Raw genomic sequence first — 27,276 nt, forward strand, 5'->3', positions numbered from 1 at the left:
ATTGCTCGTTGTGTGCTGGACTTTGACATAACATTATGTAAATACGTAGCAGAACTGATTATAAATGACAAAGATACCCTAAGGTAGTCGTTAGGTTTAAATTGAAGGAGGTTCTTCAATTTTGAATGTGATGTTGTCAGAAATTCCTGACCATCGCTTGTGGGTACTACCACTGCTTCAGATTCGTCTAGCCATCCACCTTGAGCCAAACTATATTGACATGATCAATAGGACCCACGTATTGATCATCCTGAACTTTTGTTTTTACAATTTCAATTGACATATACACTTAAACGCTAATTTTGTAAAGGAAATTTAAGCGATTAATTGTGCGAAGTCAGGAGGTACAATGTTGGGATTGTGCCTTAAATCTTAAATCCGATATTGCCGGGAAAGGGGGTTGCAAGAGGACTCTCCCCTTTAGATAGACTAGTAGATTGAGTTTTCAAAATATCTCAAAAAGTGTAAAATAGACACCAAAAGAATAGTCATTATGGGCCGTTATTAAGGGTGTAATTGAGCTTTTTGGGATAAAGTAAGAAGTTTACAATTTTTCTATTCTAAAAATTGCACAGTTGTAAGCTTTTGCTTAGTAGATTGTTTGAGTAAATAGTGGACGTACGTTAAATTGATTGGGCTAAACCACTTTAAAATTTTTATGTTTGGCTTGCTTTATTTTTTTTGTTGCTTGTCGTAATTTTGCATTTGAGTTGTGGGAATCTTTTTCAACAAGTGGTATCAGATCCCACGGTTCTTGTCAAGCATCTCAATTTTTTTGGAGATATGTCTAAGTTTGAGGTTCCGTTATTTGATGGTAAAATTAATTTTATGTTATGGCAAAGTACGATACAAGACCTTTTGGTACAACAAGGTCTTAATCAGACATTAGAAGAGAGTAAGCCAGAGAAGATGTCTGATAGAGATTGGAATAGAATTTAGAGGAGAGTTGTCAGTACAATCAGATTGACTTTAGCTCTAGAGATAAAGTACAGCGTGCTGACCGAGTCTACACCAAAGGGCTTGCGGGAAAAATTGGAGGGTATTTATGCGTCGAAATCGCTGACTAACAGATTGTGTTTTAAGATGGATCTGTATTCTCTGAAGATGGATAAAGGTTCGAGTCTCCATGATCATTTAAGTGAATTTAATAGGCTAGTATCTCTATTGTTGGGTATTTCTGATGAGTTAAAGGATGAGGAAAATGCACTGATATTGTTGTCATCTTTGCCTAAATATTATAGACTTTTAGTTCAAACTTTGTTGGTAGTCAGATCTACTTTAAAATTAGATGATGTGATTGCCTTGTTGCATGAGAATGAAAGATTTATAGGATCAGATAACTCATCACTTAGAGGAAATCTATTAGTTATAGAAGGTTCTAATCGAGGGAGGACTCAAGAGGTGATAAATCAAAAGTCAGAGATTACAGTAACAATGACTGTTATTATTGTGGAGAGAAGGGACATATCCAACCACGCTGTAAGAAATTAAGAGAATGTATGCTTGCTTTCAAGAAGGCTCAACAGACGAAGGATTCGAAGGATGATGCTTGGGTTGCTAACAATGAATGTGAATTTTCAGTAACATGTCAAGATGAAACTCAAACTTTAAAGGGTGAAAAAGGTTGGGTTTTAGATTCTGCTGCGTCTATGTATGTTTGTAATGATAAAGATTGTTTTGTTGAATTTAAAGAAGATGAAAATTATGGAAATATTGTTGTTAGTAATAACGAGAAAGTGAAGATTGAAGGCATTGGTAGCGTTCGTCTCAAGCTTTACAATGGTGCTGTCAAGAAGCTTTGTCATGTGAGATATGTGTTGAGTTGTAGTCACAATTTGATTTATTTGGATGAGTTGGCCTCTCGTGGATATACCTACATTGGTCAAAGAAATGGATGCGAAGTGTATAAATGTGATGTTCTGATTTTGCAAGGCAAAAGAAATGAAAAACAACTATATTTGCTTGATGAAGGTGAGTGTTGTAAGAAATCAAGAGATAAAATTGTTCCAGTTTCTATTGTGAAAGAAAAGAAGACTATCAAATGAGTAAGATTTTCATATGCTACTGTGATGTTTAAGGATTCAAGTCAAGCGAGGAATTGTTGGGATTGTGCCTTGAATCCCATATTGCCAGGGAAAGGGAGTTGCAAGGGGATTCTCCCCTTTAAATAGACTAGTAGATTGAGTTTTTAAAATATCTCAAAAAGTATAAAATAAACACTTAAAAATAGTCATTGTGGATTGTTATTAAAGATGTAATTGGGTTTTTTGGGATATTACAATTTTACTCTTCTAAAAATTGTACAGTTGTAAGCTTTTGCTTAGTGGATTGTTTGAATAAATAGTAGACGTAGGCTAAATTGATTAAGCCGAACCACTTTAAAATTCTTGTGTTTTGTTTGTTTTATGGTATTGCTTACCATAATTATCCGATTGAGTTATGAGAATCTTTTTCAACATTTAAGAGGGTATTTAGTCGATCATTTAAAGGAGAATGATGTGCAAACACAAGTTTCTCTGTGGGAAATTTAAATGGCACTGACTCGATGCTCAGCAGGTTACATTGTACTGGAAAACCATAGATGCAAACTGGTGAGGAAAGACATGGTTGAGGTACGGTAATAATTACGTCAATCTTTTCAGGTTCTTGAATCTGGATGAATGATCAATGTTTGATGATTTAAAGGAAGGGACGTTTGCAATAGAATGACACCTAAATGTAAAAAGTGGTCAGAAACAGCAGTGAAACGAATGTATATATTTATAAGTTTAATTAGTTTCCGGCATGAATTAATGCCGTAGTTTTTATCATCCGGAAAATCTTTATGTTTGCAAAAGGCAAAAGTGGAGAATATTCTTCATAAAATCATCAAAGGCTGCTGCTATTTATGTGCATGTGGTGGCTGCTACTAAAAACTTCATCAGATTAATTTTCTTTAATTTATTGCTATGAAATTTTGTAATCAACACATAAAATATATATTGTAGTGATGGATTGATATTACAGTTTTTCTTTTTTCTTGAAATCTCAAGTGGATTGAGTAATTTCCTGGGATTTGTTTTGAGAATCATGAGATTTATTGATAAACATAGATATGTCTCCTTCTCTAATAACTATTGAAATAGAAGAGTCACAGTCAATTGATGTCCAAGTTGAAAGTAATATTTAGAAAAATCATGTGGTTTGATTGAAACTTTGGCAACTGAAAACCATGCTTTCTATAGTTAGCGATAGCTTTAAAACGACAGCATTCAAAACACAACAAACTGAACATATACGTGAATATATGAATGATGAAAGAGAGAGACAAAAATTAGTAATTCATAATAATAAACACCAGAAACTCAAATTGAAAAATAAATAAATAAATAATAATAATAAATGACGAAGGCAATGACGACCAAGAGTACTCTGCAAAATCTGCAAGTTGTCTGCTTTGAGAGTTCCATATTTTAAAGATGGTGAGCTTTCAATGAGAGCAGACACGGCATCTCCGTGCCTTCGATGATCCTTCTAGTTTTCTACGGACGACTATCAATACACATTACAGAAAATGAAATTGCTCTCTCTTTCTCTCTCTTTGTTGCAGTGCGGCAAGAGTGACAAGGTGAGAGGAGTAATTGCAAGTTTCAGCATGGGAATGCGTTTCATTTAAGTTTAACGGAGTACCAAATTTTTGTTTTATTAAAATTTCAAATGTATCCAAAAGTTTCCTATCAACCATCAATTTTCACATTTACCATTCTCACCAACCTCCTCTCTCTCACTCTTCCTTTGGTTCTTTTCTACTTTAATTCATCATTTACGTTCAGATATCATTGAACACTCTCCCCCCAAACCAATATAATTACTAATAAAGGCTCCATTCATCATTAATTTGCGGTTCTAACTCCTTCAATTAGGGTTTAGTTGGCAAGCATGCAAAAACCCTAATTCAAACCCTTTCATTTCAAGTTCATATATATATATATATATATATATAGTGACCAAATTTTGTTCTTGTCTATACTGAATCGAAGCCATTTCTGTGAACAGTGATGAATTCATATAGATTTTTGGGTGCAGATCTATATAGCTAAGCTATATGTACGTAAAACATAATTTAATAAACGAATCATTTAAAGCCTACTAGGCAATCTATGTGAACTGAATATATATATATATATGGGACAAAACTTAAAACAGTTCTCAAGAATTAATAATCTGGGTCCTGCCACAACTTCATTCACTTCTCCAATCTCTGAAACATCATTTACTATCACCACGAAATGTATGAGCAAGACATTACTGCACTTTTACCCTCATCTCTCTCTTCTTCTTATTCTTCTTCTTCATATAAATATAAATATAAATAAATTTAAATTATATTGCATGGTGTTATTTTTAGACATATTGGGGTTTGTGAGTGGTCCCAATCGGATGGGTATGGATGTCGGATTGCCCAAACGAGGACCCACTAACTTGATTGCATATTAGATTTTGGTGACCCATTTTTTTATGTCATGTCCCTATAACCTTTGAGGCTTAAGCTTTGGTTCATCTCCCCCTTCCCTCCTCCATTAATTTGTGTGTTATATTATAGAATCAAATCATAAAATCTTTTAGTATCTTTTTAAGCTATTGAAGTAAATGTTGCCGCTCTCGGGTCCTACTACTATGCATATATTATATACATAAATTCATGTTTACGCGTGGAAGTAAATATTGTTTCCCTCTTCTAATTTCTATATAGAATACATACACTCAGCATTATTTTAAGTAAATAAAATTATCTCTGCTATAAATGAGCTCGTATTGGTCATTGTTATGTTCTTTTTTTTAATATTTTCCCGTTGGAAAATAATGAACTTTTGGACAAACCAAATAAAAGCCTAGCTGGTTATGAAAACGCAACCACCAGTTTATCAGTGTGGGAAGAAGAAAATATTAAAATATATACAGATTGAATGACATATCTTAAATGGTATATATTAATTAATCACCATTGATAAATCTTCCTAGTCAGGTGATGAGCATTCATAAAAATGAAATGACGCACACACACAAGACAGGGGCTGCCTCCTCTCGATGAGTGTTATCTTTCTTCATAGATTTGTGTTTGGAGGGTACTATTTCTCTGCACGGTGGAGTTAATAAAAAGGGACAAAGTGGGTGAGTGTCTCTCTCAATGAGCTCTAATTAAATCAACCATGAATGTCATGGTTAATGTAATATTGTATCTATAGTGCATGGTTAATGGAAAAGCCTAAGTACGCTCTTAGGACCATTCATTATGATGGGAATGTCAGCAACATATGTGTCACCTTAACTTCTATTGTTTACAAAACCAAACCATATCAATTCTCAGATAATTATACACCATTAATTCATCATACTCTCCTTCCTTTATCCTTCATCCGAATTATTTCATAAACTTTTGATGGTGGGAAATCTATTTATGTTGGCTCCTGAATTTGTCGCCTCGGCTCCCATAGGATGGGTCATGTTCTGGCTGAAATCCAGCTGTGGAATTTGTACATATGAGAAGGGATCGATGTAATGTAACATGAAATGAATTTCACAAAGTTTGGTGATCAAATCAGTTTGTGTCCAGCAAGAAGGGAAACATAATAAAGGCAGGAAGAGGACCCCCTTGTAATTCAATTTTACATCTTTTTGAATTGAAATTGAACGATAATGATGTTTTCTTTTAAATCAAGGACCATAGGCCTAGCCCAATACCAACCCATCGAAAATTTATGGGCCCTTGGGCTCGACTCGAGGTATTGGACCGCTGAAGTTTCTTCGGTAGGCCAATTATCTTGTTGTCCATCTTTTTTAAGGCAGAAGAGGAAGCCCAACATGACCAGAAACTTCTACGGGCTCAGTCAAAACTTCCTCTGTAAGATTTTCCGTTACGGTTTTTTACTTTTATTTACTGTTTCAACTCTGTAGTACCCGGGAAAATTGACAAAACCCTAAAAGAGAAGAGAGGATTTTGGGATAATTATTCGAGAAGATCGAGTTACCTTACAGCAAGTGAATGTTGGTTTGATATTTGATATGGAAGATGGGGAAGAGTGTCGTAGGTGCAGAGAATTGGAAGTTGAGATTGAGAAGAAGATGAGTGAGTGCAAAACTATGGAGGCTATGATTAAGAAGTTAGAAGAAAAGGTGAAGTCTTTGAAGAGGAGAAAGGGCGGTCCTGACGGAAATAGAAAGCTTTCTGGAATTGTGGACTTGACAGGAGAAGAAGAAGAAGATAGGGTGGTTGAACTCATGATTGAGAACAGTGTTTTGGAATGTGAAAAGAAAAAGGCTGAGTCTGAAGTTGAGTTTTTGAAGCAAAAGTTGAAGGAAGTGGAGATCAATGTCAGTGAAGCCGTTGAAGATAAACCAGTGAATAATTCAGTTTCTGGTAAAAAGATTATGTTTTTTTTTTTTTCAAGTCTTTTGTTTGTTATTTGAGATTAATTGTGTATTATTAAAATCTTTATTTTATTTTTGTTTTGGTATGATATTCCTAAGAGTTTCTTTTCTTAGGAATAATTTTTTCTCTTGCATTGTGATACCAGTGTCGTTCTATTTGTTGAAATAATTCTTTAGGCATATGAACTGGGATGTGTGCAATAATGAATGATGACAGTTTGTGCTGAATAATCATTAAACTGAATGTTATTTTTTTGGGTTGTATGTTAGAAACTCCTTATAATGGCACAATTTCTGAGCATGTTACTTGTACTAAAAAAGAAGAGGGAGTTCTTGGGTTGAAATCTCAAGTGGCATCTGGTAGACGAGTCAGAAAACATTTGGTATTTGATGAAGGCCAAAGTCCAGGCAAGAAGATAGCTCCATCGACACCTAGCGTTGCTACAACTGCTTCTCTAGGAATAATTGATGTGTGTGACAGTGATGAAGAACATGATATGGCCCATGATGGAATAACGTCTGTCGATAATCACGGAAATGGAAATGTCTGCCTTTCAACTGATCGCGCATTAGAAGGAATTGTGGGTAGTGAAAAGGAGACTTCTAAGGGAAGTGGGAAGATTGCTCTTTTTAAGCGCTGCTGTGAGGAAAACACAGCTAAATTTGAGGATGATATCCCATTTGTTTCGACTCCTAAAAGAAAACGGGCTTCTAATGTTGTTACTAGTGATACAGAGAGTGATGATGAGAATGATATTCCATTTAGTTCAAATCCTAAAAGAAAACGAGCTTCTACTGTTGTTACTAGTGATACAGAGAGTGATGATAAAGATGATAATATTCCCATCTGTAAACTCAGGAGGATGCATCTTCATGAAATAATTTCTGATCAAGTTCCTTCTGAAATAAATAGTTGCTCTGCAACTACTACTGCTTCCGGAGCTGACAACATTGCAAATTCCAAAACTCGTGCTAGGCGGCGCCTAGTGTCATTGAGAAAGTGCTTAGAAAAGAGTCTGGTAGCAGAATGTTCTTCAAGTAAGACCAATGAAACTGAATGTCAACGTGGAATTCATACAGCTGAAGTTCTTGAAGATGATACGTCGGAAAGGGATGGATCAGATAGTGAGGGTGAGAGCTTGAATGGATTTATTGTGGAAAGCTCTGAAGTTTCAGATGATGAGGATGCTTCTAGTGAGGCTAAAGATGAATCAGATGACAATGAGGACTTTCATGACATTTTATCTAGACTTAAAAGGAGCAAAGGTCGGAAATTGGAGTGGGAGTTTGAAGCAGACATGCTCGCAGCCTTTGGAAAGGATCCTGAACTGTGCATGAAGGCTGTATGTGCTCTTTATCGACAACAGACTAACGAAGAAAAGGCAATCAAGGGATCTTTGGTCTACAATCACAGGGGTTTCAGCAAATTTGATGCAGCCAGGTATGGATTTCCATGTTTCCTAGTCATGGTTAGTTCTTAAAGTAGTTGAACAGCGAATCCGATCCACTCTCATGCATTTAGTCATTACATACTAACATTGTTGTTTATGGTCGGAAAAAATAATTTGGTAATGTGATTTAGGAAAAAATAATTTGGTACTGTATTCGATGAAAATTGGTAATATGATGTAGAATCAACTTTTTGTCACTTCCTCCACATGTGGATTGGAGTCGCAAAAACCCTAGGTTTATGAATTTCCCAGTTTTTAACTCGACAAATGTCACTAGAGTTACTGAGAAAAAGTTTCCCTATCAGTTTTCCCAAATCAAAATGTCTGTCTGAATTAATTGGTTGTTCATTCCATCATTTAACGACCCCCATAAATTCTTTCCTTTGCCTCTGAAAAAGATGTGGTATTGTTTTTTGGAGCATTTATAAATGTAATTTGGTTCGACTCTGAACTGCGAATGTTGGTACTGGCTAGAGTTTTTGCAAAAGGCAAAATCTTCCTCATCCAGCATGCAATTTAAAGCCATCAGTCTAATTATAGGGTCTCTTCCCTGCAGTCATCATAACTTTAACTTACTCAAATTAGTGATTCTATAGAAACCCCCTAGCATGAGGAGAGTGACACTTCTTTGTACCAGGCAATAATTTTCTTGTAATGTTATTATAAGCAAATTGACAAGTCTACGTTCTTGATGTGCAAATGATGAGGAGATGCTATTTCTGATGCAATGTATTTCTATTTAGCTATTTATTTTTTAAGGATATGCCCTTATTGTTTTAGTCTATCCGCTTAGTGGAACCATTATATCTACCTGGGCTTAATTTCTAAAATGTGTTAAATCTCAACACACTGTATAAATCAACTAACCCTGTTACACTTATTCTTTCTGAAATCTCTACTATCTTTCTGATAGGGGCACTACTCTGGCTGAGTTTCTCACTGAGGGAAATGCACAAGAAGATCTGAAAAAATCTGTGAAGCAGTTGGAAGAGTATGACCATAAGGGGGTTGAGATGTGCAGAACGTTTGCCACTCGCTACTCTAAGCAATTGTTTGAAATCTACAAGAACAAAGAGGATCCTCTCTTTTCCCCTTCTTGACTTACCCTGCCACTGACCCAGACTTGAAGATATTACAAATCAGAGAAGTGCTTCTGGAAACCAAGTTGCAGAGAATGGCATTTTGTTATTTTTCCATTCACTGCATAGTATAATATTCGGTTTACTCAGATTTGGCATGTACATTTAATATTATTGTAGAAACACAACTCCATGGTTTATTTGTGTGTATATATGTTCCTATGACCAAAAAAAAATCGGTGCTGTACTTGTGATATTGCTGCCTAATGTTATCAAATGTTATATAAGTAGTTCCCACTTCCCAGTAGTCATCTCAGTGATTTTTTTGGGATGTTTTTTGGTACATTTTCCTGTTAGGGAGCTTGACTATTTGGAGAATTAAGAGCCAAAGATGGTCTCATAAATCCAGGTGGCAGACAAGTGGTTCATCAAATTCTAAAGAGTTCTGCATTTGGTGACCTAACGGTTGGGCAGGTATGGCTTTGGCATCACTTAATATTTAAGAAAGCTCCTTGAATGGCTCAGGGACAATAATCAAAGATTATAATATGTTTTTCCTTAATAATAAATTGCCATCCTAGATTACGTGTACTGAACTTTACCTCTCGTTCTCTTAAGTTATTAATATAAGAAGCTTCCTATCCTAGGCAGCATATGCAAACTCAGAAGATGGAATCAATTTCGTATGAAGTAGCTGGAGGTGTAAAAGGCCACAAAGGGAGCTACAATTCTGGGTTCCAAATGCCACTACACTACCCCAAGTACTGTAAATCAGATTATGAAGCCATGCCGGAATGGCAGCTCAATCGCCTTCTATCAGAATATGGTTTGCCGGTCGTTGGAAGTGTGGAACAGAAGAGGAAATTTGCCATGGGAGCTTTTCTCTGGCCTCAATAGAGTTTACATCCGAGTGAACAAGAAATTGGAGTATCTTGTGGTTCAATTGCATGAATGTTCATTTTGAGCTTTTCAAAGTTATGTTCTGTCCATAAATTTATGGGATTTTGTGTTTGTGAATTGTGATGTTTTTTGAAATTATGAAGCATATTTGCTTGGAAATTAATATTATAAGCCATTATTTAAGTCAATTTATCCATATTATTATTATTATTTTAATATAGTTTTATCCTTTATAAAAATTACTAAATAAGACTCAAAAATATTTTATACACGATTCATTTTAAATAAACCCTTTGCAATTTATTTAAAATTTCTAATCTATTGTATGCCTTGAATCTCATATTGCCTGGGAAAGGGAGTTGCAAGGGGACTCTCCCTTTAAAAGAATAGTAAATTGAGTTTTTAAAGTATCTCAAAAAGTATAAAAAAAACACTAAAAAATAATCATTGTGGTGTTATTAAGGTAATTGGTTTTTGGAATATTACAATTTTTCTCTTCTAAAAATTTACAATTGTAAGTTTTGCTTAGTGGATTGTTGAATAGATAATGAACATAGGCTAAATGATTAGCCGAACCACTTTAAAATCTTGTGTTGTTTTGTTTATTTTTTTTTATTGCTTGCAAATTTGAGTTGAGTTGATGCGAATCTTTTTCAACATGAAGAGGTTATTTAATCGATCATTTAAAAGAGAATGATGTGCAAACACAAGTTTTCTGTGGGAAATTTAAATGGCACTGACTCGATGCACAGCAGGTTACATTGTACTGGAAAACCATAATGCAAACGGTGAGGAAAGACATGGTTAGGTACGGTAATAATTACGTCAATCTTTTAGGTTCTTGAATGGATGAATGATCAATGTTTGAGATTTAAAGGAAGGGACGTTTGCAATAGAATGACACCTAAATGTAAAAAGTGGTCAGAAACAGCAGTGAAACGATGTATATATTTATAGTTTAATTAGTTTCCGGCATGAATTAATGCCGTAGTTTTATCATCCGGAAAATCTTTATGTTGCAAAGGCAAAAGTGGAGGATATTCTTCATAAAATCATCAAAGCTGCTGTATTATGTGATGTGGTGGCTGCTACTAAAACTTCATCAGATTAATTTTCTTTAATTTATTGCTATGAAATTTTAATCAACACATAAAATTATTGTGAGTGATGGATTGATATAAAGTTTTTCTTTTTTCTTTAAATCTCAAGTGGATTGGTAATTTCCTGGGATATGTTTTGAGAATCATGAGATTTATTGATAAACATAGATATGTCTCCTTCTCTAATAACTATTGAAATAGAAGAGTCACAGTCAATTGAGTCCAAGTTGAAAGTAAATTTAGAAAAATCATGTGGTTTGATTGAAACTTTGGCAACTGAAACCATGCTTTCTATAGTTAGCGATAGCTTTAAAAGACAGCATTCAAAACACAACAAACGAACATATACGTGAATATATGAGATGATGAAGAGAGAGACAAAAATTAGTAATTCATAATAATAACACCAGAAACTCAAATTGAAAAATAAATAAATAATAATAATAAATGACGAAGGCAATGACGACCAAGATACTCTGCAAACATTGCAAGTTGTCTGTTTGAGAGTTCCATATTTTAAAGATGGTGAGCTTTCAAGAGAGCAGACACGGCATCTCCGTGCCTCTATGATCCTTCTAGTTTTCTACGGACGACTATCAATAACATTACAGAAAATGAAATGCTCTCTCTTTCTCTCTCTTTGTTGCAGTGCGGCAAGAGTGACAAGGTGAGAGGAGTAATTGCAAGTTTCAGCATGGGAATGGTTTCATTTAATTTAAGGAGTACCAAATTTTTGTTTTATAAAATTTCAAAGTATCCAAAAGTTTCCTTCAACCATCAATTTCACATTTACATTTCACCAACCTCCTCTCTCTCATCTTCCTTTGGTTCTTTTCTACTTTAATTCATCATTTACGTTCAGATATCATTAACACTCTCCCCCCAAACCAATATAATTACTAATAAAGCTCCATTCATCATTAATTTGCGGTTCTAACTCCTTCAATTAGGTTTAGTTGGCAAGCATGCAAAAACCCTAATTAAACCCTTTCTTTCAAGTCTATAATATATATATATTATATAGTGACCAAATTTTGTTCTTGTCTATACTGAATCGAAGCCATTTCTGTGACAGTGATGAATTCATAGATTTGGGTGCAGATCTATATAGCTAAGCTATATGTACGTAAAACATAATTTAATAAAACGAATCATTTAAAGCCTACTAGGCAATCTATGTGAACTGAATATATATATATAGGGACAAAACTTAAAACAGTTCTCAAGAATTAATAACTGGGTCCTGCCACAACTTCATTCACTTCTCCAATCTCTGAAACATCATTTACTATCACACGAAATGTATGAGCAAGACATTACTGCACTTTTACCCTCATCTCTCTCTTCTTCTTCTTCTTCTTCTTCATATAAATATAAATATAAATAAATTTAAATTATATTGCATGGTGTTATTTTAGACATATTGGGGTTGTGAGTGTCCCAATCGGATGGGTATGGATGTCGGATTGCCCAAAGAGGACCCACTAACTTGATTGCATATTAGATTTTGGTGACCCATTTTTTTATGTCATGTCCCTATAACCGTTGAGGCTTAAGCTTTGGTTCATCTCCCCCTTCCTCCATTAATTTGTGTGTATATTATAGAACAAATCATAAAATCTTTAGTATCTTTTTAAGCTATTGAAGTAAATGTTGCCGCTCTGGGTCCTACTACTATGCATATATTATATACATAAATTCATGTACGCGTGGAAGTAAATATTGTTTCCCTCTTCAATTTCTATATAGAATACATACACCAGCATATTTAAGTAAATAAATTATCTCTGCTATAAATGAGCTCGTATGTCATTGTTTGTTCTTTTTTTAATATTTTCCGTGGAAAATAATGAACTTTTGGACAAACCAAATAAAGCCTAGCTGGTTATGAAAACGCAACCACCAGTTTATCAGTGGGAAGAAGAAAATATTAAAATATATACAGATTGAATGACAATCTTAAATGGTTTATTAATTAATCACAATTGATAAATCTTCCTAGTCTGGTGATGAGCATTCATAAAAATGAAATGACGCACACACACACAAGACAGGGGCTGCCTCCTTCGATGAGTGTTATCTTTCTTCATAGATTTGTGTTTGGAGGGTACTATTTCTCTGCACGGTGGAGTTAATAAAAAGGGACAAAGTGGGTGAGTGTCTCTCTCAATGAGCTCTAATAAATCAACCATGAATGTCATGGTTAATGTAATATTGTATCTATAGTGCATGGTTAATGGAAAAGCCTAAGTACGTCTAGCTCATTATGATGGGAATGTCAGCAACAATGTGTCACCTTAACTTCTATGGTTACAAAACCAAACCATATCAATTTCAGATAATTATACACCATTAATTCATCATACTCCTTCCTTATCCTTATCCAATTATTTCATAAACTTTGATGGTGGGAAATCTATTTATGTTGGCTCCTGAATTGTCGCCTCGGCTCCATAGGATGGGTCATTTCTGGCTGAAATCCAGTGTGGAATTTGTATATATGAGAAGGGATCGATGTAATGTAACATGAAATGAATTTCACAAAGTTTGGTGATCAAATCAGTTTGTGTCCAGCAAGAAGGGAACATAATAAAGGCAGGAAGAGGACCCCCTTGTAATTCAATTTTACATCTTTTTGATCAAATCAGATTGTTTTCTTTTAATCAGGACCATAGGCCTAGCCACTACCAACCCATCGAAAATTTATGGCCCTTGGGCTCGAATCGAGGTATTGGACCGCTGAAGTTTCTTCGGTAGGCCATTATCTTGTTGTCCATCTTTTTTAAGGCAGAAGAGGAAGTCCAACATGACCAGAAACTTCTAGGGCTCAGGCAAAACTTCCTCTGTAAGATTTTCCGTTACGGTTTTTTACTTTTATTTACTGTTTCAACTCTGTAGTACCCGGGAAAATTGACAAAACCCTAAAAGAGAAGAGAGATTTTGGGATAATTATTCGAGAAGATCGAGTTACTGACAGCAGTGAATGTTGGTTTGATATTGATATGGAAGATGGGAAGAGTGTCGTAGGTGTAGAGAATGGAAGTTGAGATTGAGAAGAGAAGTGAGTGCAAAACTATGGAGGCTATGATTAAGAAGTTAGAAGAAAAGGTGAAGTCTTTGAAGAGGAGAAAGGGCGGTCCTGACGGAAATAGAAAGCTTCTGGAATTGTGGACTTGACAGGAGAAGAAGAAGAAGATAGGGTGGTTGAACTCATGATTGAGAAACGTGTTTTGGAATGTGAAAAGAAAAAGGCTGAGTCTGAGTTGAGTTTTTGAAGCAAAAGTTGAAGGAAGTGGAGATTAATGTCAGTGGAGCCGTTGAAGATAAACCGTGAATAATTCAGTTTCTGGTAAAAAGATTATGTTTTTTTTTTTAAGTCTTTTGTTTGTTATTTGAGATTAATTGTGTATTATTAAAATTTTATTTATTTTTGTTTTGGTATGATATTCTAAGAGTTTCTTTCTTAGGAATAATTTTTCTCTTGCATTGTGATACCAGTGTCGTTCTATTTGTTGAAATAATTCTAGGCTATGAACTGGGATGTGGGGATAATGAATGAGACAGTTTTTGCTGAATAATCATTAAACTGAATGTTATTTTTTGGGTTGTATGTTAGAAACTCCTTATAATGGACACATTTCTGAGCATGTTACTTGTACTAAAAAAGAAGAGGGAGTTCTTGGGTTGAAATCTCAAGTGGCATGGTAGACGAGTCAAAACATTTGGTATTTGATGAAGGCCAAAGTCCGGCAAGAAGATAGCTCCATCGACACCTAGCGTTGCTACAACTGCTCTCTAGGAATAATGATGTGTGTGAGTGATGAAGAACTGATATGGCCCATGATGGAATAACGTCTGTCGATAATCACGGAAATGGAAATGTCTGCCTTTCAATGATCGCGCATTAGAAGGAATTGTGGGTAGTGAAAAGGAGACTTCAAGGGAAGTGGGAAGATTGCTCTTTTTAAGCGCGCGCTGTGAGGAAAACACAGCTAAATTTGAGGATGATATCCCATTTGTTTCGACTCCTAAAAGAAAACGGGCTTCTAATGTTGTTACTAGTGAACAGAGAGTGATGTGAGAATTATTCCATTTAGTTCAAATCCTAAAAGAAAACGAGCTCTACTGTTGTTACTAGTGATACAGAGAGTGATGATAAGATGATAATATTCCCATCTGAAACTCAGGAGGTGCATCTTCATGAATAATTTCTGATCAAGTTCCTTCTGAAATAAATAGTTGCTCTGCAACTACTACTGCTTCCGGAGCTGACAACATTGCAAATTCCAAAACTCGTGCTAGGCGGCGCCTAGTGTCATTGAGAAAGTGCTTAGAAAAGAGTCGGTAGCAGAATGTTCTTCAAATAAGACCAATGAAACTGAATGTCAACGTGGAATTATCAGCTGAAGTTCTTGAAGAGATACGTCGGAAAGGGATGGATCAGATATGAGGGTGAGAGCTTGAATGGATTTATTGTGGAAAGCTCTGAAGCTCAGATGATGAGGTGCTTCTAGTGAGGCTAAAGATGAATCAGATGACATGAGGACTTTCATGACATTTTATCTAGACTAAAAGGAGCAACTTTTACGAATATGCATGGTGTTACTGTTTATAGCTGAAAATGGGACCAAAATTTCACTCATCAACTCTCTTAAATTGAAAGAATTTTAACTGTTCTCTGTTAGTACTAATTAACTAGATGCTTGCAGTTGCAGAGATTAGCCGATCGAGAAGTAATAACCAAATCTCATACAGTAAATTAAAAAAAAAAAAAAAATCAAATATTATACATTAAATTTACTAAATCTAATGCATAAAGTTGATGAAAGCGTCTTAAATTTAATGGATATATATAGAAGATTTCAGTACAAAGAAACCTAGATGCAACTTTGCAAGCCAAAAAGCATGCTCTTCATGAGTTATTTTCGGACTGCTATTACAATTTATTGCTCGTTGTGTGCTGGACTTTGACATAACATTATGTAAATACGTAGCAGAACTGATTATAAATCACAAAGATACCCTAAGGTAGTCGTTAGGTTTAAATTGAAGGAGGTTCTTCAATTTTGAATGTGATGTTGTCAGAAATTCCTGACCATCGCTTGTGGGTACTACTACTGCTTCAGATTTGTCTAGCCCTTGAGCCAAACTATATTGACATGATCAATAGGACCCACGTATTGATCATCCTGAACTTTTGTTTTTACAATTTCAATTGACATATACACTTAAACGCTAATTTTGTAAAGGAAATTTAAGCGATTAATTGTGCGAAGTCAGGAGGTACAATGTTGGGATTGTGCCTTGAATCCCATATTGTCAGGAAAGAGAATTGCAAGGGGACTCTCCCCTTTAAATAGACTAGTAGATTAGATTTTCAAAGTATCTCAAAAAGTGTAAAATAAAACCAAAAGAATAGTCATTATGGGCCGTTATTGAGGGTGTAATTGAGTTTTTTGGGATAATGTAAGAAGTTTGTAATTTTTCTCTTTTAAAAATTGCATAGTTGTACGCTTTTGCTTAGTGGATTGTTTGAGTAAATAGTAGACGTACACTAAATTGATTGAGCTGAACCACTTTTTATGTTTGGCTTGCTTTATTTTTTTTGTTGCTTGCCATAATTTTGCGTTGAAGTTGTGGGAATCTTTTTCAACAAGTGGTATCAGAGCCCACGGTTCGTGTCAAGCATCTCAAATTTTCTGGAGATATGTCTAAGTTTGAGATTCCTTTATTTGATGGTAAAATTAATTTTATGTTATGGCAAAGTACGATACAAGATCTTTTGGTACAACAAGGTCTTGATCAAGCATTAGAAGAGAGTAAGCCAAAGAAGATGTTTGAGATTGCAATAGAATTTAGAGGAGAGTTGTCAGTACAATTAGATTGACTTTAGCTCCAGAGATAAAGTACAATGTGCTGACCGAGTCTACACCAAAGGGCTTGTGGGAAAAATTAGAGAGTATTTATGCGTCGAAATTGCTGACTAACAGATTGTGTTTGAAGATGGATTTGTATTCTCTGAAGATGTATGAAGGTGTGAGTCTCCATGATCATTTAAATGAATTTAATAGGCTAGTATATCTATTGTTGGCTATTTCTGATGAGTTAAAGGATGAGGAAAATGCACTGATATTGTTGTCGTCTTTGCCTAAATATTATAGACCTTTAGTTTAAACTTTGTTGGTAGACAGATCTACTTTAAAATTAGATGATGTGACTGCCTTGTTGCGTGAGAATGAAAGACTTATACGATCAGATAACTCATCACTTAGAGGAAATCTACTAGTTGCATAAAGTTCTAATCGAGGGAGGACTCAAGAGAGAGGTGATAAATCAAAAGTCAGAGATTACAGTAACAATGACTGTTATTATTGTGGAGAGAATGGACATATCCAACTACACTGCAAGAAATTAAGAGAATATATGCTTGCTTTCAAGAAGGCTCAACAGATGAAGGATTCGAAGGATGATGCTTGGGTTGCTAATAATGAATGTGAATTTTTAGTAATATGTCAAGATGAAACTCAAACTTTAAAGGGTGAAAAAGGTTGGGTCTTAGATTTTGCTGCATCTATGCATGTTTGTAATGATAAAGATTGTTTTGTTGAATTAAAAGAAGATGAAAATTATGGAAATATTATTGTCAGTAATAACGACAAAGTAAAGATTGAAGACATTGGTAGCGTTCGTTTCAAGCTTTACAATGGTGTTGTCAAGAAGCTTTGTCATGTGAGGTATGTGTCGAGTTGTAGTCACAATTTGATTTCTTTGGGTGAGTTGGCTTCTCATGGATATACTTACATTGGTCAAAGAGATGGATGCGAAGTGTATAAGGATGATGTTCTGATTTTGCAAGGCAAAAAAAATGAAAAACAACTACATTTGCTTGATGAAGGTGAGTGTCTTAAGAAATCAAGATATAAAATTGTTCCAGTTCTTGTTGTGAAAGAAAAGAAGACTATCAAATGAGTAAGATTTTCAGATGTTATTGTGATGTTTGGGGATTCAAGTCAAGGGAGGAATTGTTGGGATTGTGCCTTGAATCTCATATTGCCTGGGAAAGGGGAGTTGCAAGGGGACTCTCCCTTTTAAACAGACTAGTAAATTGAGTTTTTAAAGTATCTCAAAAAGTATAAAAATAGACACTAAAAAATAATCATTGTGGGCTGTTATTAAGGGTGTAATTGGACTTTTTGGAATATTACAATTTTTCTCTTCTAAAAATTATACAATTGTAAGTTTTGCTTAGTGGATTGATTGAATAGATAATGAACATAGGCTAAATTGATTAGGCCGAACCACTTTAAAATTCTTGTGTTTTGTTTGCTTTATTTTTTTTATTGCTTGCCATAATTTTGAGTTTGAGTTGTGCGAATCTTTTTCAACATGCAAGAGGTTATTTAATCGATCATTTAAAAGAGAATGATGTGCAAACACAAGTTTATCTGTGGGAAATTTAAATGGCACTGACTCGATGCACAGCAGGTTACATTGTACTGGAAAACCATACATGCAAACTGGTGAGGAAAGACATGGTTGAGGTACGGTAATAATTACGTCAATCTTTTGAGGTTCTTGAATCTGGATGAATGATCAATGTTTGAGATTTAAAGGAAGGGACGTTTGCAATAGAATGACACCTAAATGTAAAAAGTGGTCAGAAACAGCAGTGAAACGAATGTATATATTTATAAGTTTAATTAGTTTCCGGCATGAATTAATGCCGTAGTTTTTATCATCCGGAAAATCTTTATGTTTGCAAAAGGCAAAAGTGGAGAATATTCTTCATAAAATCATCAAAGGCTGCTGCTATTTATGTGCATGTGGTGGCTGCTACTAAAAACTTCATCAGATTAATTTTCTTTAATTTATTGCTATGAAATTTTGTAATCAACACATAAAATATATATTGTAGTGATGGATTGATATTACAGTTTTTCTTTTTTCTTGAAATCTCAAGTGGATTGAGTAATTTCCTGGGATTTGTTTTGAGAATCATGAGATTTATTGATAAACATAGATATGTCTCCTTCTCTAATAACTATTGAAATAGAAGAGTCACAGTCAATTGATGTCCAAGTTGAAAGTAATATTTAGAAAAATCATGTGGTTTGATTGAAACTTTGGCAACTGAAAACCATGCTTTCTATAGTTAGCGATAGCTTTAAAACGACAGCATTCAAAACACAACAAACTGAACATATACGTGAATATATGAATGATGAAAGAGAGAGACAAAAATTAGTAATTCATAATAATAAACACCAGAAACTCAAATTGAAAAATAAATAAATAAATAATAATAATAAATGACGAAGGCAATGACGACCAAGAGTACTCTGCAAAATCTGCAAGTTGTCTGCTTTGAGAGTTCCATATTTTAAAGATGGTGAGCTTTCAATGAGAGCAGACACGGCATCTCCGTGCCTTCGATGATCCTTCTAGTTTTCTACGGACGACTATCAATACACATTACAGAAAATGAAATTGCTCTCTCTTTCTCTCTCTTTGTTGCAGTGCGGCAAGAGTGACAAGGTGAGAGGAGTAATTGCAAGTTTCAGCATGGGAATGCGTTTCATTTAAGTTTAACGGAGTACCAAATTTTTGTTTTATTAAAATTTCAAATGTATCCAAAAGTTTCCTATCAACCATCAATTTTCACATTTACCATTCTCACCAACCTCCTCTCTCTCACTCTTCCTTTGGTTCTTTTCTACTTTAATTCATCATTTACGTTCAGATATCATTGAACACTCTCCCCCCAAACCAATATAATTACTAATAAAGGCTCCATTCATCATTAATTTGCGGTTCTAACTCCTTCAATTAGGGTTTAGTTGGCAAGCATGCAAAAACCCTAATTCAAACCCTTTCATTTCAAGTTCATATATATATATATATATATATATAGTGACCAAATTTTGTTCTTGTCTATACTGAATCGAAGCCATTTCTGTGAACAGTGATGAATTCATATAGATTTTTGGGTGCAGATCTATATAGCTAAGCTATATGTACGTAAAACATAATTTAATAAACGAATCATTTAAAGCCTACTAGGCAATCTATGTGAACTGAATATATATATATATGGGACAAAACTTAAAACAGTTCTCAAGAATTAATAAGCTGGGTCCTGCCACAACTTCATTCACTTCTCCAATCTCTGAAACATCATTTACTATCACCACGAAATGTATGAGCAAGACATTACTGCACTTTTACCCTCATCTCTCTCTTCTTCTTATTCTTCTTCTTCATATAAATATAAATATAAATAAATTTAAATTATATTGCATGGTGTTATTTTCAGACATATTGGGGTTTGTGAGTAGTCCCAATCGGATGGGTATGGATGTCGGATTGCCCAAACGAGGACCCACTAACTTGATTGCATATTAGATTTTGGTGACCCATTTTTTTATGTCATGTCCCTATAACCTTTGAGGCTTAAGCTTTGGTTCATCTCCCCCTTCCCTCCTCCATTAATTTGTGTGTTATATTATAGAACCAAATCATAAAATCTTTTAGTATCTTTTTAAGCTATTGAAGTAAATGTTGCCGCTCTCGGGTCCTACTACTATGCATATATTATATACATAAATTCATGTTTACGCGTGGAAGTAAATATTGTTTCCCTCTTCTAATTTCTATATAGAATACATACACTCAGCATTATTTTAAGTAAATAAAATTATCTCTGCTATAAATGAGCTCGTATTGGTCATTGTTATGTTCTTTTTTTTAATATTTTCCCGTTGGAAAATAATGAACTTTTGGACAAACCAAATAAAAGCCTAGCTGGTTATGAAAACGCAACCACCAGTTTATCAGTGTGGGAAGAAGAAAATATTAAAATATATACAGATTGAATGACATATCTTAAATGGTATATATTAATTAATCACCATTGATAAATCTTCCTAGTCAGGTGATGAGCATTCATAAAAATGAAATGACGCACACACACAAGACAGGGGCTGCCTCCTCTCGATGAGTGTTATCTTTCTTCATAGATTTGTGTTTGGAGGGTACTATTTCTCTGCACGGTGGAGTTAATAAAAAGGGACAAAGTGGGTGAGTGTCTCTCTCAATGAGCTCTAATTAAATCAACCATGAATGTCATGGTTAATGTAATATTGTATCTATAGTGCATGGTTAATGGAAAAGCCTAAGTACGCTCTTAGGACCATTCATTATGATGGGAATGTCAGCAACATATGTGTCACCTTAACTTCTATTGTTTACAAAACCAAACCATATCAATTCTCAGATAATTATACACCATTAATTCATCATACTCTCCTTCCTTTATCCTTCATCCGAATTATTTCATAAACTTTTGATGGTGGGAAATCTATTTATGTTGGCTCCTGAATTTGTCGCCTCGGCTCCCATAGGATGGGTCATGTTCTGGCTGAAATCCAGCTGTGGAATTTGTACATATGAGAAGGGATCGATGTAATGTAACATGAAATGAATTTCACAAAGTTTGGTGATCAAATCAGTTTGTGTCCAGCAAGAAGGGAAACATAATAAAGGCAGGAAGAGGACCCCCTTGTAATTCAATTTTACATCTTTTTGAATTGAAATTGAACGATAATGATGTTTTCTTTTAAATCAAGGACCATAGGCCTAGCCCAATACCAACCCATCGAAAATTTATGGGCCCTTGGGCTCGACTCGAGGTATTGGACCGCTGAAGTTTCTTCGGTAGGCCAATTATCTTGTTGTCCATCTTTTTTAAGGCAGAAGAGGAAGCCCAACATGACCAGAAACTTCTACGGGCTCAGTCAAAACTTCCTCTGTAAGATTTTCCGTTACGGTTTTTTACTTTTATTTACTGTTTCAACTCTGTAGTACCCGGGAAAATTGACAAAACCCTAAAAGAGAAGAGAGGATTTTGGGATAATTATTCGAGAAGATCGAGTTACCTTACAGCAAGTGAATGTTGGTTTGATATTTGATATGGAAGATGGGGAAGAGTGTCGTAGGTGCAGAGAATTGGAAGTTGAGATTGAGAAGAAGATGAGTGAGTGCAAAACTATGGAGGCTATGATTAAGAAGTTAGAAGAAAAGGTGAAGTCTTTGAAGAGGAGAAAGGGCGGTCCTGACGGAAATAGAAAGCTTTCTGGAATTGTGGACTTGACAGGAGAAGAAGAAGAAGATAGGGTGGTTGAACTCATGATTGAGAACAGTGTTTTGGAATGTGAAAAGAAAAAGGCTGAGTCTGAAGTTGAGTTTTTGAAGCAAAAGTTGAAGGAAGTGGAGATCAATGTCAGTGAAGCCGTTGAAGATAAACCAGTGAATAATTCAGTTTCTGGTAAAAAGATTATGTTTTTTTTTTTTTCAAGTCTTTTGTTTGTTATTTGAGATTAATTGTGTATTATTAAAATCTTTATTTTATTTTTGTTTTGGTATGATATTCCTAAGAGTTTCTTTTCTTAGGAATAATTTTTTCTCTTGCATTGTGATACCAGTGTCGTTCTATTTGTTGAAATAATTCTTTAGGCATATGAACTGGGATGTGTGCAATAATGAATGATGACAGTTTGTGCTGAATAATCATTAAACTGAATGTTATTTTTTTGGGTTGTATGTTAGAAACTCCTTATAATGGCACAATTTCTGAGCATGTTACTTGTACTAAAAAAGAAGAGGGAGTTCTTGGGTTGAAATCTCAAGTGGCATCTGGTAGACGAGTCAGAAAACATTTGGTATTTGATGAAGGCCAAAGTCCAGGCAAGAAGATAGCTCCATCGACACCTAGCGTTGCTACAACTGCTTCTCTAGGAATAATTGATGTGTGTGACAGTGATGAAGAACATGATATGGCCCATGATGGAATAACGTCTGTCGATAATCACGGAAATGGAAATGTCTGCCTTTCAACTGATCGCGCATTAGAAGGAATTGTGGGTAGTGAAAAGGAGACTTCTAAGGGAAGTGGGAAGATTGCTCTTTTTAAGCGCTGCTGTGAGGAAAACACAGCTAAATTTGAGGATGATATCCCATTTGTTTCGACTCCTAAAAGAAAACGGGCTTCTAATGTTGTTACTAGTGATACAGAGAGTGATGATGAGAATGATATTCCATTTAGTTCAAATCCTAAAAGAAAACGAGCTTCTACTGTTGTTACTAGTGATACAGAGAGTGATGATAAAGATGATAATATTCCCATCTGTAAACTCAGGAGGATGCATCTTCATGAAATAATTTCTGATCAAGTTCCTTCTGAAATAAATAGTTGCTCTGCAACTACTACTGCTTCCGGAGCTGACAACATTGCAAATTCCAAAACTCGTGCTAGGCGGCGCCTAGTGTCATTGAGAAAGTGCTTAGAAAAGAGTCTGGTAGCAGAATGTTCTTCAAGTAAGACCAATGAAACTGAATGTCAACGTGGAATTCATACAGCTGAAGTTCTTGAAGATGATACGTCGGAAAGGGATGGATCAGATAGTGAGGGTGAGAGCTTGAATGGATTTATTGTGGAAAGCTCTGAAGTTTCAGATGATGAGGATGCTTCTAGTGAGGCTAAAGATGAATCAGATGACAATGAGGACTTTCATGACATTTTATCTAGACTTAAAAGGAGCAAAGGTCGGAAATTGGAGTGGGAGTTTGAAGCAGACATGCTCGCAGCCTTTGGAAAGGATCCTGAACTGTGCATGAAGGCTGTATGTGCTCTTTATCGACAACAGACTAACGAAGAAAAGGCAATCAAGGGATCTTTGGTCTACAATCACAGGGGTTTCAGCAAATTTGATGCAGCCAGGTATGGATTTCCATGTTTCCTAGTCATGGTTAGTTCTTAAAGTAGTTGAACAGCGAATCCGATCCACTCTCATGCATTTAGTCATTACATACTAACATTGTTGTTTATGGTCGGAAAAAATAATTTGGTAATGTGATTTAGGAAAAAATAATTTGGTACTGTATTCGATGAAAATTGGTAATATGATGTAGAATCAACTTTTTGTCACTTCCTCCACATGTGGATTGGAGTCGCAAAAACCCTAGGTTTATGAATTTCCCAGTTTTTAACTCGACAAATGTCACTAGAGTTACTGAGAAAAAGTTTCCCTATCAGTTTTCCCAAATCAAAATGTCTGTCTGAATTAATTGGTTGTTCATTCCATCATTTAACGACCCCCATAAATTCTTTCCTTTGCCTCTGAAAAAGATGTGGTATTGTTTTTTGGAGCATTTATAAATGTAATTTGGTTCGACTCTGAACTGCGAATGTTGGTACTGGCTAGAGTTTTTGCAAAAGGCAAAATCTTCCTCATCCAGCATGCAATTTAAAGCCATCAGTCTAATTATAGGGTCTCTTCCCTGCAGTCATCATAACTTTAACTTACTCAAATTAGTGATTCTATAGAAACCCCCTAGCATGAGGAGAGTGACACTTCTTTGTACCAGGCAATAATTTTCTTGTAATGTTATTATAAGCAAATTGACAAGTCTACGTTCTTGATGTGCAAATGATGAGGAGATGCTATTTCTGATGCAATGTATTTCTATTTAGCTATTTATTTTTTAAGGATATGCCCTTATTGTTTTAGTCTATCCGCTTAGTGGAACCATTATATCTACCTGGGCTTAATTTCTAAAATGTGTTAAATCTCAACACACTGTATAAATCAACTAACCCTGTTACACTTATTCTTTCTGAAATCTCTACTATCTTTCTGATAGGGGCACTACTCTGGCTGAGTTTCTCACTGAGGGAAATGCACAAGAAGATCTGAAAAAATCTGTGAAGCAGTTGGAAGAGTATGACCATAAGGGGGTTGAGATGTGCAGAACGTTTGCCACTCGCTACTCTAAGCAATTGTTTGAAATCTACAAGAACAAAGAGGATCCTCTCTTTTCCCCTTCTTGACTTACCCTGCCACTGACCCAGACTTGAAGATATTACAAATCAGAGAAGTGCTTCTGGAAACCAAGTTGCAGAGAATGGCATTTTGTTATTTTTCCATTCACTGCATAGTATAATATTCGGTTTACTCAGATTTGGCATGTACATTTAATATTATTGTAGAAACACAACTCCATGGTTTATTTGTGTGTATATATGTTCCTATGACCAAAAAAAAATCGGTGCTGTACTTGTGATATTGCTGCCTAATGTTATCAAATGTTATATAAGTAGTTCCCACTTCCCAGTAGTCATCTCAGTGATTTTTTTGGGATGTTTTTTGGTACATTTTCCTGTTAGGGAGCTTGACTATTTGGAGAATTAAGAGCCAAAGATGGTCTCATAAATCCAGGTGGCAGACAAGTGGTTCATCAAATTCTAAAGAGTTCTGCATTTGGTGACCTAACGGTTGGGCAGGTATGGCTTTGGCATCACTTAATATTTAAGAAAGCTCCTTGAATGGCTCAGGGACAATAATCAAAGATTATAATATGTTTTTCCTTAATAATAAATTGCCATCCTAGATTACGTGTACTGAACTTTACCTCTCGTTCTCTTAAGTTATTAATATAAGAAGCTTCCTATCCTAGGCAGCATATGCAAACTCAGAAGATGGAATCAATTTCGTATGAAGTAGCTGGAGGTGTAAAAGGCCACAAAGGGAGCTACAATTCTGGGTTCCAAATGCCACTACACTACCCCAAGTACTGTAAATCAGATTATGAAGCCATGCCGGAATGGCAGCTCAATCGCCTTCTATCAGAATATGGTTTGCCGGTCGTTGGAAGTGTGGAACAGAAGAGGAAATTTGCCATGGGAGCTTTTCTCTGGCCTCAATAGAGTTTACATCCGAGTGAACAAGAAATTGGAGTATCTTGTGGTTCAATTGCATGAATGTTCATTTTGAGCTTTTCAAAGTTATGTTCTGTCCATAAATTTATGGGATTTTGTGTTTGTGAATTGTGATGTTTTTTGAAATTATGAAGCATATTTGCTTGGAAATTAATATTATAAGCCATTATTTAAGTCAATTTATCCATATTATTATTATTATTTTAATATAGTTTTATCCTTTATAAAAATTACTAAATAAGACTCAAAAATATTTTATACACGATTCATTTTAAATAAACCCTTTGCAATTTATTTAAAATTTCTAATCCTCTTCTACATCATAAACCCTAATTTTATTTTTGAAATATCGCAAATAAAATGAATTTGATCAATAATATATATGCATTAGCTTCATTGGATTCATTTTATCATATTTTATTGTTTCTAACTTTCAATTGATTTGCATAAATACATAATTTATAAGTTTGTTATTCTATTTTTTCATTTTTTTTGAAAAACAAAAAAAAAAAAAAAAAGATGTGATTTAATGTGCACAACTATTTTATGCTTGATTGATATGTTAAATGAAGATTAAAAAAAAAAAAACAAAAAGAGGATATATAAAACAAATATCGATAAAGTATGTTTAAAAATTTTATGGGGTAAATATAAAAGTGGGGTTTATTAAGATAAATTATAGAGGGTAATAGCATCACTCAAGTATTTATTGATAAAATTATAAACATATTTTAAATAATTATTTAATAAGTTTTTCACCAGCCATTTACCCAAAAGAGTGTATCTATTTCAACGAAAATACACAGCAAACATATAGAAAATTACAAATAGTTTTAATTAATTAAAAAAAAATATAAGAAAAATAATTTAATATTAATAAAATCCAACATATTTAAGAATGATCATTGACTTTGCAACAAAAATGGAACATTCCATTCTGGCAACAACTAATAGTTGAGCAAACAACCTGTCTAATATCTCTTTTAAAACATACAGCTTGGAATTATAATGAAAACAGATCAATCAAACTCAAAGTAACTTCATTTGCATGCAAATTTAATTAAATAAATCAACTCACGTCGTATAAAACTGGTTGTTTCTCTTGACTCTTCACCACGTTCACCATCACACCACCTTTTGCCTCTTCTAGGGTTTCTATATCTCTTCTCTTCTCTTTTCGATATGTAATTGGTGCAGGCACCTCAATAGACCAAGGAATAGCTTATGTTATGATGCTGGTGGCATTGATTCTCACTTACCTCATTCATTGAAGTGCCTACCCATTCACTGTAGTAGCAACCTCAATTCTCAATAATAATGGTTTCATTTTGATTAGCCTTTACAAAGAGTGCAATTAGGGAGAATTAGCTGTGGTGTGTGTTCATAGATTGCCTTGATTATGCCATTTGTTGTTATTCTTATTCTCCATTAATAATAATCTCCGTTTAATTTTTGTCTAAGTGAGGCTTGCTAGCACCAATCACCATTATTTTTCAGATTTATGAAAAATATAAGTTTGACGACAACTCAATCTCATACCTCATGACTCATCCCCTCTCACATAA

General features: G+C 34.7%; 3 protein-coding genes across 6 annotated transcripts; all 3 read left to right on the forward strand.

Moving 5' to 3' along the window:
- Positions 1 to 5,913: 5,913 nt before the first annotated feature.
- On the forward strand, positions 5,914 to 9,711 carry LOC116115104. Of its 2 annotated transcripts, none has more exons than XM_031401255.1 (4): positions 5,914 to 6,397; positions 6,679 to 7,849; positions 8,773 to 9,412; positions 9,557 to 9,711. In XM_031401255.1, the coding sequence occupies exons 1-3, from the start codon at positions 6,043 to 6,045 to the stop codon at positions 8,957 to 8,959; spliced, it is 1,713 nt and encodes a 570-aa protein (XP_031257115.1). In that variant the 5' UTR covers positions 5,914 to 6,042; the 3' UTR covers positions 8,960 to 9,412; positions 9,557 to 9,711. The 2 variants fall into 2 exon arrangements, with proteins under 2 accessions (XP_031257115.1, XP_031257114.1); XM_031401254.1 differs by having other exon boundaries at positions 9,586 to 9,697.
- Positions 9,712 to 17,361: 7,650 nt separating this feature from the next.
- On the forward strand, positions 17,362 to 17,907 carry LOC116115089. Its single transcript, XM_031401233.1, has one exon. The coding sequence runs from the start codon at positions 17,362 to 17,364 to the stop codon at positions 17,905 to 17,907; it is 546 nt and encodes a 181-aa protein (XP_031257093.1).
- A 3,870-nt stretch (positions 17,908 to 21,777) lies between these two features.
- LOC116115103 lies at positions 21,778 to 25,872 on the forward strand. 3 transcript variants are annotated; one of them, XM_031401252.1, is made up of 4 exons: positions 21,778 to 22,261; positions 22,543 to 23,713; positions 24,637 to 25,276; positions 25,421 to 25,872. In XM_031401252.1, exons 1-3 carry the CDS (start codon positions 21,907 to 21,909, stop codon positions 24,821 to 24,823), a joined length of 1,713 nt encoding a protein of 570 aa, XP_031257112.1. In that variant the 5' UTR covers positions 21,778 to 21,906; the 3' UTR covers positions 24,824 to 25,276; positions 25,421 to 25,872. The 3 variants fall into 3 exon arrangements, with proteins under 3 accessions (XP_031257112.1, XP_031257111.1, XP_031257113.1); XM_031401251.1 differs by having other exon boundaries at positions 25,450 to 25,872; XM_031401253.1 differs by having other exon boundaries at positions 25,454 to 25,872.
- Positions 25,873 to 27,276: the final 1,404 nt, after the last annotated feature.

The sequence above is a fragment of the Pistacia vera genome, unplaced genomic scaffold (assembly GCF_008641045.1).
Source record: "Pistacia vera cultivar Batoury unplaced genomic scaffold, PisVer_v2 Contig730, whole genome shotgun sequence".
NCBI classification, from domain to species: domain Eukaryota; kingdom Viridiplantae; phylum Streptophyta; class Magnoliopsida; order Sapindales; family Anacardiaceae; genus Pistacia; species Pistacia vera.

What these genes read in the sequence shown, in the direction of transcription:
- LOC116115104 (XM_031401255.1), top strand. Translation starts at nt 6,043, where the DNA reads ATGGAAGATGGGGAAGAGTGTCGTAGGTGCAGAGAATTGGAAGTTGAG. An exon ending in AGTGAATAATTCAGTTTCTG is followed by an intron (nt 6,398 to 6,678) that starts GTAAAAAGATTA and finishes GTTGTATGTTAG; the next exon opens with AAACTCCTTATAATGGCACA. An exon ending in AGCAAATTTGATGCAGCCAG is followed by an intron (nt 7,850 to 8,772) that starts GTATGGATTTCC and finishes TCTTTCTGATAG; the next exon opens with GGGCACTACTCTGGCTGAGT.
- LOC116115089 (XM_031401233.1), top strand. Translation starts at nt 17,362, where the DNA reads ATGCTTGCTTTCAAGAAGGCTCAACAGATGAAGGATTCGAAGGATGAT.
- LOC116115103 (XM_031401252.1), top strand. Translation starts at nt 21,907, where the DNA reads ATGGAAGATGGGGAAGAGTGTCGTAGGTGCAGAGAATTGGAAGTTGAG. An exon ending in AGTGAATAATTCAGTTTCTG is followed by an intron (nt 22,262 to 22,542) that starts GTAAAAAGATTA and finishes GTTGTATGTTAG; the next exon opens with AAACTCCTTATAATGGCACA. An exon ending in AGCAAATTTGATGCAGCCAG is followed by an intron (nt 23,714 to 24,636) that starts GTATGGATTTCC and finishes TCTTTCTGATAG; the next exon opens with GGGCACTACTCTGGCTGAGT.